The sequence below is a fragment of the Panthera pardus genome, unplaced genomic scaffold (assembly GCF_024362965.1).
Source record: "Panthera pardus isolate Hobbes unplaced genomic scaffold, ASM2436296v1 HiC_scaffold_13, whole genome shotgun sequence".
Taxonomy (NCBI): domain Eukaryota; kingdom Metazoa; phylum Chordata; class Mammalia; order Carnivora; family Felidae; genus Panthera; species Panthera pardus.
In genome coordinates, this window is record NW_026526688.1 from 163,403,839 (window position 1) to 163,424,491 (window position 20,653).

At 44.8% G+C, this 20,653-nt stretch overlaps 1 protein-coding gene and 1 long non-coding RNA gene across 6 annotated transcripts in view; one reads left to right on the forward strand and one right to left on the reverse strand.

Moving 5' to 3' along the window:
- Positions 1-15,544, reverse strand: part of SPATA18 (spermatogenesis associated 18) — a 36,225-nt gene extending 20,681 nt beyond the window's left edge. For 2 of the 5 annotated variants that reach the window (XR_002086072.2, XR_002086061.2), the window contains exons 1-3: positions 15,195-15,544; positions 750-855; positions 525-640 (exon numbers count right to left, since the gene is read on the reverse strand). Coding sequence is in view for 2 of the 5 variants with exons in the window: in XM_019470120.2 (XP_019325665.1) it covers positions 525-640; positions 750-855; positions 15,195-15,281 (309 nt within the window). In the remaining 3 variants the exon portion in view is untranslated. The other 3 variants (XM_019470120.2, XM_019470110.2, XM_019470131.2) reach the window with 2 other exon arrangements.
- A 115-nt stretch (positions 15,545-15,659) lies between these two features.
- LOC109279198 (uncharacterized) lies at positions 15,660-19,124 on the forward strand. The gene is made up of 2 exons (XR_002086073.2): positions 15,660-15,924; positions 19,009-19,124. It is a non-coding gene; the product is annotated as an uncharacterized LOC109279198 (long non-coding RNA).
- Positions 19,125-20,653: the final 1,529 nt, after the last annotated feature.

Sequence of the window (20,653 nt, forward strand, 5' to 3'; positions counted from 1 at the left end):
CATCGATCGCAAATTACGATGCCCTTTGTCAGCCTCTGAGAACTAAGTTTTCTTTTCATGTTGGAAGTTTTCCATCAGTGTTATTTCACTCTTTCAGAACAGGGAGCTTTCCCCCTCTGGTGGTCTCTTTCTCTTCTGAGGCCCCATGGTACCCCAACTGTCGGTGTGACTACTTTGTCATCCAAAAGTTCCTATTTAATGCCAAGTGTGGGCAATGTCCTACATGTAGGACATCACCAGTCCCTTTTTACAGCTGAGGAAGCAGAGGCTCATTCATTTGTCTGCGGTCACCCCACCGGTAAGTAGGCAACGCTGAGATTTGAATGCAGGTCTGTTTGAAGAGACACCTCAACCCGTTATGCCACACACGACTATAAACAGAAACTCACCTTTGGTACCTGTGTCCTAATCCCCTAACCAGAGCTGAGTCCCCCACTGGGTAAAAGTTGTATCTTCTACATGTCTGAGTTCCCAGAGCCTGATCTGGGTGCTGAAAGTCAAGGGTGATCCTTTAGCGTGCCTACCTGTAGAGAGGGGACCTTGCTGTCAACAGTGTTTCCCAGGGAAGCAGCAGTAAAGGAAGCCTCCAGCCAAGGCAAAAGGCGCGATTTGATTATTTCCACACCATCATTGTGTCCTCCTAAAAGAGTGCACAAATCAGGTCAGCGAGAGAAGTTTAGCCACACAGGGAGAGAGTACAGAGAAGAGAAACAAAAGAAGGGAGACGAGGAAGCACGGGCCATTCTCACCTTCTTGGGCAGCCGTGGTGAGGATCCTGAAGAGTTGTCCTTGCACTTTGGAAATTTGTTCAATGAACTCAAGGCAACGATTGAGATTTTGATCACATGTGTTTGTCTACAAAGCCAAAACAGAAGATCAGTGCAATTCCTTCCCCTTCCGGGACCCACCACAGGTAGACAGGGGCTACCCTGACTTTACGCAGGGGCTGCCTCACTCTGGTGGGCTCCCACGTGCAGAGACCGCCATGTGTTGAGCAAAACCTGTTTCCCTTTCCTCCTGGGCGCACAGATAGATGGCTTTCCCCAGCTTCCCTAGCAGTCTGTGCAGCCATGTAACTGAGTTCCGGTCAAGGGGACAGGAAGTGATTTGTGCCACTTCAAGGTGTGACCCAGAAGAGATGGCGAAAGAGATGGCCCAGGCCATATGGCACATGCAGACTAGTAGGGGAGGGAAGAGTGTAGACAGTTACACACAGTGGAATAGTAAGTCTCACCAGACCGGTGAGCCCCAGGTCTACTCCAGAGCCCATGGTCTCAGAAGATCGGGGAAGACTTCTGAGAGGAAGTGAAATCTAGCCCAGGAGACGGTGGGCAGACATGGGAAAAAGGGCAGTTCCAATGGTTGTGAAACAACAGAACATGAAGAAGCCAAGAGGTGGGCCTTTAACTATTATTCTGCTGTTTTCATCTCCTTGGTGGGTTTTTACCATTTCCTCACGAGACAAACCTCTCATTGATTCTAACACTAAAGGAAGGAACACAGCTACAAGGAGCAAACAAATCACGTGGGTGTAAAGAGGCATAGATTTATGTGTTATCTCTAGCCACGGTAAGGCACGAGCAGTGGGTCCCTCCTGGGCGCCACAAATCCCAAGACGGGAAGCAGGGTGTGAAGACGATTAGAAACCAGAACAAAGGGGCGCCTGGGTGGCTCAGTCAGTTAAGCGGCCCTCTTCGGCTCAGGTCATGATCTCACAGTTGGTGGGTTCGAGCCCCGCGTCGGGCTCTGTGCTGACAGCTCGGAACCTAGAGCCTGCTTTGGATTCTGTGTCTCCCTCCCTCTCTGCCCCTCCCCTGCTCATGCGCTCTCTCTCTCTCTCTCTCTCTCTCTGTCTCTAAAAATGAATACATATTAAAAAAAAAAAAAACTAGAACAAAGAGGAAAAGTTTAGATAACCTGCAGGCAAAAGGCTACAGGTCAAATGCATACGTGTGTCAACAAGAGAAGTGGTTCAGACGGGCAGTAAGCTCCTTGTGGACAGAGGCTGTGCTGGCCTGGTCACTTATGGCACTCCAGCCCTGTATTCTATGGTCTCTGTGGTCAAACCCAGTAAGTACTGGACGGAAAAATGACAAGAAGACTCACGCCCTCTGTGTTTATTGCATACCTCCCACACACCGGGCAGGGTCAATGCTTTGCATACATAAGCTCGGTTACCCCCCTCAACACTACACCGTGAGGTAGGAGTACCACTGTTAGCATCCCCATTTTCAGATGAGAAAACTGACGTGCAGAGGGGCTAAATAACTTGTCTGAGGTTACCTAGCCAGGAAAATGGCAGACCTGAGACTGGAGCCCAGGCAGCCTGTTGCAAAGCCCATGCTCTTAAGATCATGAGAAGTGCCGGGAGCAGAGGGAGGACAGGCTGATGTGACACGAGTGAATGGGGAGGGCCAGCAGGAAAGGCCTCCCTGAGGGGGAGACACAGAGCCAAGTCTGGCCGCGGATTCCTGAAGGAAGGCTGTGCCACGCTGTGGAAACGGCAGGGGCAAAGGCCCCGCGGCAGAGGCAGGAACAACTTAAGCCACCTTGGGAACCAAAAGTAAGCGCGTGTGACAGAAACACCGAAGGTGAGAGGGGTTGGCAGGACAGACCCTAGAGGGCCAGGGAGGAGTTTGGATGGCACGGACTCACAGCAACCTGGGTGCCGCCTCTGGTTTACGTCCATGCCCGGTGGATAGCACCCGGGGACAAGCTCTGTTGTGGCGCCTATTTCAGACGCAGCCATTTGTTTCTGTCTCATCCTTCTATCCCCCTCTCCTAAAGAGACTAGGAGCTCTTTTAAAAAATTACTTGGTCTTTTGCCTGTTTGTATCAGTTGCCGCTAGCATGCATAACAAATGGAAGGGCCCCAAAATATTTGACAAATGAATGAATGAAGGAATGAATAACTTAATGGCGTAAATATTGACATAATCAGAACACTTGGAACCTACAGCTGAACAGCTGTGTCTGTCCCTCCCTTGTTGAACCAGCTGCTCCTTGACCTTGCTGTTTCATTCCTGCACTCATCACAGTGAACCTGTTGCTTTTGAACAGCCTTTCGCCCTCTGGCTGGGTCATGCCATTTGCTAAGTGGACAGAGAATGGGGCCCGGGGGTCCAGCAGACCTGAGCGATTTTCTCTCCTCTATCACCTGCCACCATGCTGTGCGATCCTGCACAGGTTAGTTAATCTGTCTGAGTCCGTTTCCTCTCCAGGAAAATGGGGATGACACCTTGCAGAGTGTGTTAGGAGAATTAAATCCCAACAATGCCTCTCTAGCGTCTCAGAGACAGAAGGCACTCAACAATCTGTACCGATGAGGTAGAGTGTGGTACTGAAGGGGGCAATGGTAGAGGATAAGGTAAGCCTCGATTCAAATATAGTTTTACACTTATTCACTATATTCTCTTAGAAAAGATATTTTAAATAGGAACCCCTGTTTACTCATACTTAGGAGGTGGCCGATCTCCCGAGCTAACTTAGGTGCATAATAATTCAAAGTATTGCTGTAGTATTATTACCATATGCTCCTATCCCTTGCCCAGTGCCCGGTACAAAGGAGGTGCCCACAGGAATGTTTCTTAAGGGGGCTTGTTCACACAACTTAAATAACAGAAGAGAATACACAGTGGGAGAGAGCTTCTGATCCCAAGACCTCTCACAACATGCTTCTAACACAAAGCACCACGCCAGACACAATAGAGTCACGTTATTCTAACAATCACTCCTGCAAAATGAATAGAGCAAAGATATGAACTAATTGTGCTGTCTCCTAATTCCAAAGCTCATCCCTTCATAAATCATTGAGTTCCTATCATTCATAAGGCGTTGGGCTGCTAGCTCAGGAAACAAAGCTACCTTGAAAAAATTAAAAGTTGCCTGCTGTCAATGACAGCACCAGCTGGGGACACGAGATGGAAAATGGGAGACGCCCAGAGAGGACTAATGGTCACCTTAGAGTGTGCCAAGTGCTCTAGGGGGATGGTGAGCTGTAGAAGGAGCAAAGCGCACCCTAGTGAGCAGTGAGGGGTAAGAAATCAAGATATTTCAAAAGGAGGAACAGCAGGTACCAAGACAAGGAGCAGCAAGGTAGCAAAGTGGAGTACAGGGTCTGGAGACCAGATAATGATAAACTTTATATGCCCCACGAAGGGCTGGGGGCTCCAGCCCATCACTGAAAGATTGAAGGGGTGGGTAGAGGAGGGTGGTGACATGGTCCCATTTATTCTGCGTTTTACGAAAATCACTCTGGCAGAAGCAGACAGCTCTGATGGGAAACAGATAGGTGGGAACAGATGGGTGGGAAACAGATAGGTGTCAGAGGGATTTTCAGACAGTGTAGGGGACCCGCAGGACCTTCAGAGAGAGCTGTCTAGTAATTGTACCCAACAATTATTGAGCGCTTACTTCGTGCCAGCCAAGCCCTGTGCAAAGTGCTCTAAATACAGTTTCATTTAATCCTCAAAGCAACCCTACAAAATGGGTACCATCTGTGATCCCAAATCCACCAAGGAGAAAAAAAACAAAACAAAACGAGATCTTAAGTAATTTGGAGAAAATGTGGTCGAGCTGGAAATTAAGCCCGTTCCTGCAGCCTTTGACACAGAGCCAAGCTCGCATCCATGGCACTGTATCAAGAGCAGCAGGAAAGGCATCTGGATCTCATCCGAGTGGTGGGGGTTGGAGGTGCTGCTCTGGAAGCCTTCAGCAGACAGAGAGAGTGGAAGGAGAAGGTATGTGAGAGTGGAACTCACATACCGTGAGTTCGGTCAAGGGCAGAGTTCTCTGGACAGCATGCATCTCCTGGGTCTGTGAGTCTACTCCCTGCAGGCACAGATATTTCCGCAACGAAGTTTGCTTGCGGCGTGCCCTAACTTACCCTAGATTTTCCCGCCCGTGTAAGAAATGACGGGCCCTTGAATAAGGACAGTGGTAGCAAGAGGGGAAAATATGGGACATATTCGGTGGGTATTTAAAGGTAGAATCCTGGGAGTGTGATGAACCCGTTTGGGAGGCATGATGTAGAAAGGGGCCCCAAGTTTCTGACTTGGACCACAGCGGAGAATGCGGTGCCATTGCCTAACCAGAGGACCCAAGTGGGAGAAGCAGCAAGGCTGGAGAGGGGAAAACTAGTCCTGCTGGGTTCGTGTCGGGTTGGAGGATGTAGAGTGTCCACAGGGTCCTGGTTGGAAAGCTGGTGGTTACTCAGGTCGGGAGCTCTGAAGAAAGCCTCAAGCTAGAGATAGATTTGGGGGTCACCGGCATCTGGGAAGTAGCTAAAGCCATAGAACTCAGTGCATCAATTGCTGCAGAGAAATCAAGGAGATAAGGACTGGGAAAAAGAAGTAGGACTTGGCCATCCAGTGGCCTCTGGTGACCACGATGAGAGTAGTGACAGCAGAATGGCGTGGGGATATTTGCTGCATTTCCAGATTGCACAGGGTTGAGGGACAAATGGGAGCAGAGAAGAAGCAAAGACAATGAGGACACGTGACTCTTTCAAGAAGTTCCCAGGTGCAAGAAGGAGAGCAGCAGGACAGTGGCTTTGCTCCGATCCCTTCGAGGTCCTTGCTCTCTTGCCCAAACAGAAGCTCCTGATAATATCAAGCCTAAATATTGCCTGATTTCCCAAATCCTTCATAACATGCCTCCGCGTGACTTGTCGGGCCGTACTCCCCTGCGCTTCCCTCCAGCAACTCTCTCCGCCCCAGCCTTGCCTTTGCACACGTGACGCATGTTGCAGAACCACCACCCACCCTTTCCCGTCCTTACACGCCTTTTACCGAGCAGCCTTGACTTGTTAACATTTCAGCCTGATCACCCATGCCTTTACCAGTGGTTCTCTCCCGCCTTTGGTTCTACTCCTGACCCTGAAGCACCTCCACAACATGAAAAAGAAAAAGCTTTCCATCACTGAGTTAATAAAATATATCGCTGCATATCTTTAATCAACTTTCAAACTGAAGTTCGAAGAGCACAAAATACACTGATTTCCCTTCTAAGAAACCTCAGTCTCAGGGCGCCTGCGCGGCTCAGTTGGTTAAGCATCCGACGTCGGCTCAGGTCATGATCTGGTGGTTCATGAGTTCAAACCCCACATCGGAGTCTGTGCTGACAGTGCAGGGCCTGCTTGGGATTCTGTCTTCCTCTTCCTCTGCCCCTCCCCTAATCGCGCTCACTTTCTCTCTCAAAATAAACTTTAAAAAGAAAAAATAAACCTCAGTCTCACACACACAAAATACACTTCATATATATTAGGTAAGAATTAACAGTACAAAGGATTCATCCCAACATTCCTTTAAAACATGAATAGGGGCACTTGTACCCCAATGTTTATAGCAGCACTTTCAACAGTAGCCAAATTATGCAAAGAGCCTAAATGTCCATCAATTGATGAATGGATAAAGAAGTTGTGGTTTATATATACAATGGAATACTACGTGGCAATGAGAAAGAATGACATATGGCCTTTTGTAGCAACGTGGTTGGAACTGGAGAGTGTTATGCTAAGTGAAATAAGTCATACAGAGAAAGACAGATACCATATGTTTTCACTCTTATGTGGATCCTGAGAAACTTAACAGAAGACCATGGGGGAGAGGAAGGGAAAAAAAAAAAAAAAAAGGTTGGTGGAGGGGAAGCCAAAACATAAGAGACTCTTAAAAACTGAGAACAAACTGAGGGTTGATGGGGGGTGGGAGGGAGGGGAAAGTGGGTGATGGGCTTCGAGGAGGGCACCTGTTGGGATGAGCACTGGGTGTTGTATGGAAACCAATTTGACAATAAATTTCATATTTAAAAAAAAAACATGAATCCTATTGCAACATTACATTATTTACCTGACTTTATTTTTTAAACTTTTATTTAAAAAAAAAGAAAAAAGAATTTTAAGGGGAGCCTGGCTGGCTCAGTTGGTTAAGTGTTGGCTCAGGTCATGATCTCACCGTTCATGAGTTCGAGCCCCACATCAGGCTCTGTGCTGACAGCTCAGAGCCTGGAGCCTGCTTCGGATTCTGTGTCTCCCTCTCTCTCTGCTCCTCCCCCACTTGCTCTCTCTCTCTCTCTCAAAAATAAATAAACGTTAAGAAAACTAATTTTACATACAAGAATGCCATTCCAAACTTGCCAGTTAGAGAATTAGTAGATGAGCAAGGAAAAGAAACGATGACAGTAAGCGTGTAGAGACTAGCCTGAGGGATAGCATTATGTAGCTGCTTGCAGCCAGTCATGGAAATTCACACATGGGAAACAAAAGCCTTAATCTCTACCTCCTTTTTTCCTTCTGTCCAGCACATGTGTACGAGAGGGGAGAGGCACAGAAAGATGGCAGGAAATGGGCACTGCAAGTGAGTGAAATTTCCTTATTACACCTTCCCTCCCCCTGGAGGAGAGAAGAGAATGAATTTGGCAAGCAAAAGACCTAGTTTCAAATCCAAGTTCAACCCTTTCTACTGCAGTGACCTCAAGCAGGTTAGCTGCCCTCCTGAGGTTTGGTTTCCTCATCTGTAAAATGTAGAAAATAAAACATGCTATTTCATAAGTTCTTATAAAGTTTAAAGGCAATAATGCATGAAGAGTGCTTTGAAAGCTTTCAAGTCTTTGAAAGCCTTGATGATGCGGGTTATAACAGGCTACAACTAGTCCTCCAGGGAAGTGGCTGTCCCGTACGCAGGCAGCCTTTCAAATAGCTCTGTTTCCAAAATCATCCTTCAATGTTACAGCATGGCTGACTTTGCCATGAACGCACCAGCTCCACAACAATGTTTTAAAACCAGAATACTGAATTTCGGGTACAAGAGGAGTAGGCTTATTTATACCCCAACAATTTAGCAAAAGCTTCTATTTAGACCTCACCACTGGGATTTTAATGTCTTGACTTGCGGTTAATATGTCTATTGGATTTCTTTCATTATTATCCTTAAATATTAAACAGTGATGATGTTGCCATTAACAAGTTTGTCCAAGATGAAAATAAGAAAGGACTGTCGGGGCGCCTGGGTGGCGCAGTCGGTTAAGCATCCGACTTCAGCCAGGTCACGATCTCGCGGTCCGTGAGTTCGAGCCCCGCGTCAGGCTCTGGGCTGATGGCTCGGAGCCTGGAGCCTGTTTCCGATTCTGTGTCTCCCTCTCTCTCTGCCCCTCCCCCGTTCATGCTCTGTCTCTCTCTGTCCCAAAAATAAAATAAAAAACGTTGAAAAAAAAAAAAAAGAAAGGACTGTCAACAGCCCCCTGTTAAAAATAAAATAATCTGGCCCTCTGTTGAAATAATCTGCCTCAATCGCTTGTCAAGTTCTTTCACAACCATGGATTCATCATGAGTTGCTGTGGCAGAAACCGTGGCCCCAAATAAATATTCCATCTGCTCTCCATTTGTCAGGCTCCTTTACAATGAGGCTGGAGCCACATAACAATTCTTCTGGTCAAGGGAAGATGAGTGAAAGAGGTGTGTATAATTTCAGTGCGCTCTCTCTTTCTCCCTACAGATCTTTGAGGTCCCGTGATGTGATGGCTGCTCCGCCAGATGGAGGGCACCTGACACGGAGCCAATGGTGGAGAAGAGTTGCCATCATATTATGCAGGAATGAAAAACCTCTTTTACCGAAGTTCAGACACTAAGATTTGGGGTTTTATTAATCACTGCAGCATAGGAGGAAAGAGATAAAGGGAAAGAAATGTTTTCTATAAATTTACTAATTAGAGAGAATCCCCAAGAATGTAGAGGTATGTTCACTACGGGGAAGGGCAAAGGCAGCCAGGGAGTCTGTTTGGTGACACCATAGTAACCACAACAACCTTTTGTACTGAGAATCAGGGATATTTTGGCATGGAGACATCTATTTCAACCACAAAGATTATCTGAAAACCGAGGAGATGCCTCTTTGAGATCTCCTTTTTGTTTTTGTTTTTTATTTGAGAGAGAGAGAGACAGAGAGAGAGAGAGCTGTGGAGAGGGGCAGAGGGAGAGAGAAAGGATCTTAAGCAGGCTCCACGCTCAGCACAGAGCCCAACGGTGCTTGACACAGGGCTCAATCCCATGACCCTGGGATCATGACCTGAGCCAGAAATCAAGAGTTGGATGCTCAACTGACTGAGCCACCCAGGCACCCCTGCAATCTCCTTTTTATGTACTGGTAGTTGATATGCTGTTGTTGCTTAAGAGGGCAGATTTCTATAACAACAAGAAAGTAATTCAAGAGGAAGCATTATCAGCTCTCCCTATTATCCCCATTCACATATCAAATAATCAAAAGTTCCCAGAATGTAATGTCTTGGTGTCTATTAATTTACTTCAAGAAATGGAATCTTGTCCTATCATAAGGATGGGGTTATCAAGGGTGTAGTAAGAACTTACCATTTGCCCCCTATAATTACATACAGTACATTTTAAAAAGTAATAAATCTCAGAGCATCTGACCAAAGGTAGCTCCCTAGTTCACAAGACTCTGCGTGGAAAGAAAAGCACCTAAGGAGGAGGAGAGTTTCAGCCCAGAGCTGACCTTCTCCAGGTACTGCTGACATTGGACAGAGGTTAATTTCTCATCTTAATATCTCTATAGAGTCATTAATAATCAGAACCCAGTTCTGCATAGGTGGGTGTTTGACCCTTTCACAAAGTTGACCAAGAAGACCATACAGATGTTGCATGATCAATTGTGGGCATTTGGGGCCACATACTCTTACTTGAATCTGCAGAACCATTCTCAGAGTCGGACCTTGTTTACTGAATGTGCCAGCATAGTTTACAAGGGGCTGATTCTTGCCTAAAATATTGCCCAGCTCTGTCCGTCCTCCCTAGAATTTCCAATTTCCCCATCAGGCTGCAGCTAGAGCAACCTTTCCAAACATCCAAACATGTGTCTTCACCGCATGGTGCTTTTAGTTTCCCTCCATTGCCCCCAGGGTAAAGTCCAAACTCCTTAACACACTGTCCAAGGCCTCTACCTTCTGGCCGCAACCACCCCACGTCCCCAGCCTCATCTCACTTCCACTCCTTGCCGTGAACTATTCACAGGCCCCCTACATAGGCCGGCTTCTTCATGCCTCCCTGCTTTTTGCACAAGCTGCGTCCTCTACCCCTCATCCTCCGCTCCAACTGGAACCTCATCATTAAGATGCAACTGACGTTTCTATTCCTAGCATCCAGCACAGATAGACATATCATAAACTCCGAAAAAATATTTTGTTGAATAAACTAATCAATAAAAGTACACCGCCAAAGCTGTAAATACAGAGTGTCTAGGCCAAAGGTTCACAGGTAGCAGAAACTAAATAACCATTTGTTGAGTGAATTCTTAAGCTCTTAATAACTAGCTCAGGTTTTGGTTCAACAAGAAGGGATTATCGATGGCTCTCACCAACATTCTCAATAGCCACAAAGGAGGAAAAAACAATCCTGAGAGTTACATGTTTGCACCAAGCTGTCCCTGAACAGCCGATGGAACCCAAGTTTTAAAGGCCAAGCAATACAATAATCAGCTTCTCTTTGATAACTGAAAGAAAGTGAATTGGCAATGTTTGCTGTTGTTTTTATTATATTTCTCTAGTGGGGTTTTGAAAACTATTCCTTCTTGAAATTTTTTTCAATAAATAAATTTTAAATAAATAAAGTTTTTTTAAAAATCAAGCAAACAGTGGTTTTGCCAAGGCCCCAGAAGATTGCTGGATGTTGTAAGATTAAAAACCAGTCAACAGGGGCGCCTGGGTAGCTCAGTAGGTTAAGCTGCCGACTTAGGCTCAGATCATGATCTCAGGGTTCGTGAGTTCAAGCCTGACGTTCTGTGTCTCCCTCTCTCTCTGCCCTTGACCCACTTGTGCTCTCTCTCTCTCTCTCTCTCTCTCAAAAATAAATAAACATTAAAACAATTACAAAAAAAACCAGCCAACAAATAAAAACCAAAGGCTTTGGGGCAGAAAATTACATTTTTAAAGAATTTACTGTGTCTGGCAATATACTTAGGACAGAGTGAGAAGATAGCGGTGATGGACAGATTAAGGGAGAAGGGATAGGAATCCATATGAAGGAAATTAGATGAGGGAAAGTTAGAAGAAAACCTAGCCAGGATCCAACTGTTAATCCAAATACTAGCTAGTTTGAAGAAAAATAAAACGATCTGCAGTGTGTTTTAGAACTCATCTGCTCAAATCATTGATCTTGTTCACTGAATAATAACAGGTTCCCAAGGGGTAACTTGGATCACATCCCTAATTCTAGACTAGTATTTATGGCCTTTTATTTTGCTTGAGTTAATTAGAACTAAATCAATGTGGTCACAGTCAGCAAAATCAACTTTCCACAGCAAACATAACTTAAAACTTTTAGTGAACAAACCTCTACCACCAACATTTTAACAAATATAGCTTTGCTACAATGAATACTCTTCACCTTAAGGTTTCAAGGCAAAAGTCCTTGGAACTAGTAAAACAAACTTGCAGCCTTACAGGAAAGCTCTTAGCAGTTGACCCAAACCCACACTGTAGGTGACAAGACACGGAATAAGTCTAGATGTAACCTAAATTTTAGTAAAGTAGTATATAGACATTTTCTTACCCTCTCTCTTTAGTGATACACATGCAAGGAAAAACTGTTAAAAACACTTGCACCCTCTGAATTATGCCCCTAATTGGAAATCATGTCTTTTGCCCTCAACTCAGTTTTTTTTTAATATTTTTTTATTTTTTTTTTATTTTTTTTTTAACGTTTATTTATTTTTGAGACAGAGAGAGAGACAGACCATGAACAGGGGAGGAGCAGAGAGAGAGGGAGACACAGAATCGGAAGCAGGCTCCAGGCTCTGAGCCATCAGCCCAGAGCCCGACGAAGGGCTCGAACTCATGGACCGTGAGATCGCGAGATCGTGACCTGAGCTGAAGTCGGACACTTAACCGACTGAGCCACCCAGGCGCCCCATCAACTCAGTTTTAATAAAGGCTGAATTAAAGATATCTGGGGATCACTTTCAACTCTACACTGGATATGAGGTTTCAAGAAGAGAAATGAGTCCAAGAACCCAGGTGTCTGGGAGAATGGTTGTGGCATTCAGTCAGTCATTATTTATGAAGCAACTGCTGGGAGCCAAGCATTATTCTAAGTGCTGAGAATACAGTGATGAGCAGAAAAGGGAGAAATCTCTGCCCTCTGGAGCTTACATTTTAGTGGGAAGAGGAGGGAGAAAAATTGACAGTAACATAAAAGAACAAGTAAAAATTAGATGTAGCTATTACAGAAGAAATAAAGCAGAGAAGGCACACAGCGAGTGCCAGGGACGGGGCTAGGAGACTACAATTGTGAAGAGGGTGGTCTCTTCTGAGGTGACATTTAAGCAAAGACTTGAAGGGGGAGATAAGGTGAAGACATTATTCTCCTACTGAAATGTGCACAGGTGAAAGCTTTCCAGGCAGAAGGGAACAGTGAGTACAAAACGCCTTGAAGCAGGAGCCTGGCTGGCAGGCTCTAGACTCTTCTGTCCAATCGGGTAGCCACTAGCCATATGTGACTATTTGGAATTAAACTAAACTTAAATGAAATTTAAAATTCAGTTCCTCGGTTTCTACTTGCCACAATTCAAGTACGAAAATAGGCCACCATATTGGACAGTGCCTGTATAGAATGTGTCCATAATAGAAAGTTGTATTGGACAGCTTTACTCTAGAGCAACAAGACCAGTATTGTTGGAGTAGATTAAGGGAGCAACAGATGAGGTCAGAGTCTAAAGGAGCACAGTTGTGTAGGATTTCGATGGCCATTGCAGGAATTTTGGGTCTTATTCTGAGTAGGCCAGAAAGTCTGGGGGTTTTATCAGAGAAGTAACTTGATCTGACTTGACATTTAGAAGAATCACCTTGAGATAGTTTTGTAATAATCTAGATGAACGATGATGGAAGGTAGACAAAGGTGGTTACAGCAGAGGTGGTAAAAGGGTTCTGTGAGAATTTCAAAGTAGATGCCAACCAATTAAGCTGGTGAAAAGTTTGTGGGGTATGACATGATGAAGACCGTGAAGTCAGGAAAGAGGCCGCTGTTCCAGCCATGGGCAAGACTAAGGTAGGTTTTAGATTGATTTGGTTTTGAGATGACAATAGCACAACTGAAAATACAGACATGAGGTTCATGGCCATATGTGTAAGAGAGAAGCAATAATGGAGGCCCAAGAGAAGATTCCTAAAGTCTTGACGAACTGCCAGAGGAGGGAAGCGGGTAAGGCAAGGAGAGAAATTATTAGAGCCTTAGAAGAATGGCAGTGTCCTCAGTCAAATGCAACAGAGACACTAGAGAGCCAGAGAGAAACGATCGCCTGGGGAAATGGCCGTAGAATTTTTGGAAAGGCATTGGTCTCGAAGAGTGCAGTCTTTATAAAGGTGGAGGGAGGGACTTGGCACAGGGGAGAGATTCTAACTGAAATGCTTTCGGTGACAACAGACAAGTGGGATGGACCACTGTTACTGAGAAAGTTAAGTGTGATAAACGTTGGCATTTCTCAGTACTTCTGAGCAGTTTCTAAAACAATCACTTAATTTGACGCAAACGCTAGTGTTATCTTTGTTAAACACTTAACATTTATTGAATGTTAAACATAAACCTTTATTTAAGCCACAGGGTAATAACAAGAGAAAAAGAAAAAGAAAAAAAGAAAGAAAATGCTGTAAGATGTAATAAGAGTAAATTTTAATTTTCCTGCAATCTTGATGGGGAGAAAATAGTCACAGAGCTCGTTCTTTAGAAGTGGGTAAAGGTGGTAAACCCTGAACCCTAGTAAGGGGGCAAGGGGGAAGTTGTTGGTGTTCTTTGAGCTCCCGTCTACCATAGGAGCCCTGGTCAAAGGGTGAATGGGATAGCCCAGAGACTCACACAGCATCTAGTTGAATTTCCTGGTGGGACTTCAGAAACAAACCAATTTAAATTGTTTAAAAATTGAGATTGGGACGTCTGGGTGGCTCAGTCAGTTGAGCAGCCTTCCTCATCTGTGGTCATGATTTCCAGATTCGTGGGTTCGGGCCCACGTCGGGCTCTGTGCTGACAGCTCAGAGCCTGGAGCTGCTTTGGATTCTGTGTTTCCCTCTCTCTCTCCCCCTCCCTCGCTCATGCTTTGTCCCTCTCTCTCAAAAATGAATAAACATTAAAAAATTTTTTAATAAAAATAAATTTAAAAACTGAGATCTGAAAAAGAATTCTACATATCATCTGGTTGAGTCCCTTCTATTTAACAGATGAGATACGGAGACCCAGAGAGGTGAAATAAATTGCCCCAGGTCGTTCAGCTAGTTCTATCTAGAGCCAGACCTAGAACTCGAGTGGGGTGGGGGTGGGGGCTGATTCCGGGTCCACGAGTGCCCAGCTCTGTCTTCCTGACCGCTGCACTCGCCACACGAGTGGGACTGTCCTATTTAAGACGGACGGATCAAATCCACCAAGTGCAACGCTGAGTTGTACTTAATGTGCAGGGACGGTTAACGCGAACCACAGTGGGGGTAAGGCTTAATGAGACTTGAAGAGCGCTTATGGGTTCGACGACAGAATATTTGCTTCCTACAAATGCCTTGGCAACAGGCCTCCGGACGTCTGCCTTGGTGTCAAAACTGTGCCCTACCTGCCATGCAGATCAGTACACAAACGAAACCAGCAACGTTGACAAGTGTCCATTTCACTGACTTCTGGCTAACAACTCCTGGGAGTATTTTTATAAAAAAAATACATTGTGATACAACCCCTGAGTATCCTCTGGGACTTGCGGAAAGGCAGGACAAGGGGTGTAGTAAAAAACTAATTCGAGTTGGGGGTAGGGAGGTGGATTGCTGGCGGAGGGGATGGAAAGGAAAGTGGTAGGCTGGGGCAGATCTCTGGCGGACCGCGGATCTTTCCCGTTGCTAGGGCCGCCAGCGTCCTTGGTTACCGCTGGGCGGAATGAGCGCTCCGGGAGGGGACTCCAGAGTGCGATCCGCGAGGGGACTCCAGATTGCTCTCCGCAGGCCATGCCAGCCCTGCGCCGCCTGGCGCCGACGGGAGAAAAGGGCACCAGCAGACCGGTGCCCTTCCTTCCTTCCCGCGATCCGGGTCCGAGACTGGGTCACGGTTAGGAATCACAACCTCCTGGCCATTGCTAAGCGGCCTCCCCCAGCCAGCCCTAAGAAACCCCGGCCGAAGGTTCTGCAAAGGAATCAAAGCCTCCCGGGGCTCTCCCACCCCGACTCACGTTGTAGTCCCTCAGCCAGGACTCTAGCTTGTCGTGCATCGATTGTAAAGTTTCGCTCGAGACCAGTTTTCTCAGATTTTCTGCCATCGCTCCCTTTTTCACTCGGCCCTGTTTTGGGAGATGGAGACGTGGAGGGGACGAGGCGGTGGCCTCCGCACGACCGGGGGTGATATGGCCGGAAGGGTGTTATTTTCCTGAGGGGCTCAGAGCGCGGCTGGTTCTTCCATCCTCCCCCTCGGGTCGGACCGGGCAGGGTTCGGGAAGCCGGGGGGGAGGTGCCCTAGGCCACAGCCGCCGCGCCTTATCCGCTGCCCTGAGGTGTCCTGGCTCCCGGGCGGGTGCCCGGAGCCGCAGGCATAAATACCTGGGCGATTATTAAACAAACTTTGACGTGGGCGGGCGGCTGCTAGGGACGCGCGCCCGGAGCGCCTTGGCAACGCCAGCCTCTGCGAGCTGCAGGGACAACAGCTCCCACCCAGGGCCCACCCAGCCGCCCTCCCGGCAGCTCCTGGGTCCTGGCGCCCGCCCTGGCGCAGCTCCTGCTCCTGCTGCTGCTGCTACTACTGCTAGCCGAGGGCGAGGCCACGCGAGGCCCCTGAGACTCTGGGTGGGCTCTGGGGCTGGAGAGGCTAAGACTACAGAGGCCGCGTCCTCCGTCCCTCGATGGACTAAGACGCACCCGCAGGGTGGGCTGGAGGTAACCGCAGGCCTCTTACTTAGGAAGGCAAAGGTTGTTTGTCCATTGACATTGTGGTTAGGCAAGCACCTGTTTCACCCCTTCCTTTATTTAACTTCTCAGACCTTCAGTGGTTCCTTTGTAACACTTAGGATTCGGTGGGTCAAGTCGGTAGATCTTAAGCTCCAAGATGTTCACCAACTAAAGTTCATCCCTCGAGTTTAGGAAAGATTTGGTAATATTTTTAGAATCGTCGAGCACTCCAAAGTTTCATTTAATTCTCCTTCTCTAACTGAAACTTTTTGAAAAATCAAACCAATTTGGCACTAGGTCAAAAGGGTGTGTTGGCCACAAGATAGTTTCAACTACTTCAGAAATGAAATCGTTTCAACCATCCTTAAAGCACTTTAGAAACCCTTCTTTTATATGCATCAAATGATGAGCTGAGTGTAAACCATCCTTTTCTAGTCGTTACAACAGCAGGAGTGGAGCCGGGCCTCAGCTACCTAGTTTGGTTCAGTTCTCTTTCTGTAGGTACTTGAAAATACATGAACATTGCTCATGTCCCAGGACAGTAATACTCAGAATTTTACCACCTCATTTTTTTCTTATGTCTCTTAATTACAGTAGTTTTACTGTCCTCCAATAAAAATGAGAGGCTCGTAAAATAAATAAATAAATACATACATAATAAATAAATAAATAAATAAATAAATAAATAAATAAATAAATAAAATTGAGAGGCTCGTTTTCGGAGCCTGTGTTCCTACTATTTTCTGTAGCCAACAAAATCAGAACTTTAAAAGTTCTCATCACAAGGAAAAAATTGTGACTATGCATAGCGATGGATTTTAACTAGATTTATTGTGTGGGTCATTTCAGAATATATGCAAATATTGAATCATTATGTTGTACCCCCGAAACTAGTAGAATGTTATATGTTCTTTATTTCTCAGTAAAAACAAAAGAAAAAATAAGGGCTCTAAGGGTACGTAACATACTTTATCATAGTAGATTATTAATTACTAAAGTAAAAGAAAAACCCACTAAATATTCATTAGAAACTTTCTTCCTTTAAAAAAATAAAAAGAAGGAGGAAGAGAATGGAGAAAAATCCCACAAATTTCTTAATTTGGAGCCAATAACTGCATGTTTCAGTAGGCAGTGGGAATCTTTGAACAGTCCTATTTACTTATTCATAAAAAACAATTTGGAATATTTACTTATGTCAGATTAGGGGTTAAATTCTCTTCCTTGCTGTGGGCTCTTTAACTGCTACTCCTTGGTTACATTATCTACAAACAAGGGATAATAGTTCTTAATCCACAGGATTATTAAGAGACCAAAATGATTTGTATGAAGTGTTTAATAGTGCTTGGCATATACAATAGTAAGTGCTTCATAAAAGCATGATCATTATTACTACAATGTAGATCACAGTATTATATTTAATAAAGAAAACTAGGTTAGAAACGATAGGGTAATTGTTGGGCAAATCCTTCAATGAAACGTTGCACAATAGAAATCTTATTACTGAAGAAGGGTGCCTGGGGGCTCCAACAGTTAGGCCTGGGACTTTTGGTTTCAGCTCAGGCCATGACCTCATGTTTCATGAGTTCAAGCCCTGCATTGGGCTCTGCACTGACAGCATGAAGCCTACTTGGGATTCTCTCTCTGCCCCTCACCTGCTTGTGCTCTCTGTCTCTCAAAATAAACATTAAAAAGAAAAAGAAATCTTGTTAATGAAGAACATCTAGTACCTGGGAATTCTCACTATATAAAGTGAAAAAAGCAGGACATGGAATTATATATATTATATATGTGTTATATTATACAATAAGCACCCAAAGCATTATTGTAGATTATTTTAACTTGCTCCTTTGTACTTTTCTGGTTTTCTGAACTTCTACCATTAACACTAATTACTTCTGTGAAAACTCATTCAGAAGCAAAGTTACCCGAGAATTTTGCCACCTTCAGAAAAATGTTAGCCAAAATATCAATGTTTAAGCTGATTCAAAACAGAATGCTTTTTGACCAAATATCCAAATGACTAATTTAGTAGTCTTATAGGGTGTTCAGATAGAATAGATCTTTGAAATCTGTTTAGAATTTGCTACCTGATATTATTTATCTCTCCATATGCTCTAGCCCTACAGGTGGATTCAAGACCCTTAAGGCCTGCAGTCATTTTGTGTACCTCTTGGTTTCCCCAGAACTCTGGAGCATGTGCTTATGTGTAGTAGGAACTTCATGTTTATCGATAACAAAGCTGCATAGTCATCAATGACCCAAAACAGAGGAAATGTGTTATGTATTTATTCATTATTTACTCCCCACTACATCTAAAAGAGGACCTGAGATAACTTACAGTAAAAGACTTATAGAAATATTTTTTTAGTGGAAAAAGCAAACATGCCCCCAATGTAAACCTGTGTACTAAGATCGAGCTTCATTTAACATTTAATCTGTACCTCGTGGAAGCCAACATGGAAAGGAAAATGACTTTTATGATTATTATTATTTGAGTTTAAAAGTACACACACATACCACTTCTTTGAATGGAAACACCTGTGGCTGGTACCGATTCCACAATAATGCTTACCCTTTTCCAAAGAGCCTAGACCAATACAGATGATGGTGTCTCTGATACCTCCCCCACTTTTTCTAGAAAACACAGAAGCAGTCTTGATATGATTGTCTCTTGCAGTCACCTCTCTTTGATCAATGCCAAGGAGGTAATGCTAGAACACCTGTCATCAAAGAGAGGGCCGAGCAATTGACATCCCATTTCTTAGCTCTCCGGTGATGTTACTGGATACAAACTTGGAACTTCCATACCAGAATAAGAACAAGTGGACATCCTCATAAGTGCCCTTAATAATGATCCCCTCCAGAGAGCTTTTGATGGGTGCTGGCTAGCAATCTAAGAGAGAACTAGAGCCTGGAGTGCAAACAGTCTGTGTTGCTAATGAAAGAAGAATCCATATGCTTCAGATTACAACTATGCAGACAATTATGTAGAAATTCTATTTTTAAAACCTACTTTTTTATACATGGAAGAACTATCAGATTAGTCAAAGCTCTATTTAGACGCTACTTTGATGCTCTACTTTTGTCTCAGTTTGATTATTTTAGGATATTATCAACGAGGCGATTATTTGGAAAGAAAAAGGAAACAAGTTTTTCTTTTGTCGTACACTATCCGGTACTTTGAAGAAGTTGAAAGAACAATAAACTTGGATCATAATGGACATTCTTGCTTTATGTCACCCTCTGCCAAGTAGTCAGGTTTCTTGTGACTTTACATAAGTCTTTTTTTTTTAAATGTTTTTATTTATTTTTGAGACAGAGAGAGACAGAGCATGACTGTCTCTTAAAATCTGCTCAGCTGATCGATGCAGGTAAAATTCAGAGTGGACAAAATGAAGGACTTTTAGAAAGGCTCTTGGGGCGCCTGGGTGGCGCAGTCGGTTAAGCGTCCGACTTCAGCCAGGTCACGATCTCGCGGTCCGTGAGTTCGAGCCCCGCGTCAGGCTCTGGGCTGATGGCTCGGAGCCTGGAGCCTGTTTCCGATTCTGTGTCTCCCTCTCTCTCTGCCCCTCCCCCGTTCATGCTCTGTCTCTCTCTGTCGCAAAAATAAATAAAAAATGTTGAAAAAAAAAATTAAAAAAAAAAAAAATCTGTATTAATGTAATTTAAAAAAAAAAAAAAAAAGGCTCTTCCATCCAGACATCCAGGGGAGGGGCAGAGAGAGAGGGAGACACAGAATCCGAAGCAGGCTCCAGGCTCCATCCGAGCTGTCAGCACAGAGCCTGACACAGGACTCGAACCCACCAACCGCAAGGTCATGACCTGAGCCGAAGTCAGACGCTTAACCGACTGAGCCACCTAGGCGCCCCATTGACTTTACATAAGTCTTTAATCACTCTGAACCCCATTTTTCCCCATCTACATACTGAAAAACGTGGACTAGATCAGCTTTAAGATCTGTTGCAGTTCTGACATCCTTTAGCGCTGGTTGTTCTCTGTTTGTTTCTTTTAACATACTGGTTAGGTTCAGACTGGGCAAATCTCACCCTTTATTCCAATTTTTCGTTCACAAGTTCAGTTTGGGCCAGGCCTTGATTCAGAGAGCATTTAGTCAGTCACCAAAAGTGGAGCATTTTTCTTGAGTACAGTTTATTCTGCAGGCTTGCTGGAATAACTAATATACCTAATCTCCAGGAAATAGACAAGGGGGTTCTCTATAGTTGCACTTTTAATAAATTTAAACCCAACTGAAACTGACAAATTCTTCCAAACCCCCCCCACGACCCCCAGTCTCTCAGAGCTCATCCAGCTCTTCTTCATGCTTTCTTTCTTTTACTTGTGGACATGTTAATATTGTTGCAATTATCACACTGTTCTAAACTTGCTTGTCTGCCTCGTGAATAAGCTTGTGAGCTTTTCTTTTCTTTCTTTTTTTTTTTTTTTTTTTTTTTTTTTTTGAGCGAGAGAGAGCATGAGTGGGGCAGGGGCAGAGAGAGAGACACACACAGAATCTGAAGCAGACTCCAGGCTCTGAGCTGGCTGATGCACAGAGCCGGATGCGGGGCTCGAACCCATGGGCCGCGAGATCATGACCCGAACCGAAGTCGGATGTTCAACCATTAAGTTTGTGAGCTTCTTGAAGAAATGGGACAGAGGCTTGTTTAGCTTTTCCTCAGCACATTAACAGACACATTCTAGGCCCTCTGTAAAAGTCTGCTGAGCTGACTTGTTCATAAAAAGTGAAAGAAAG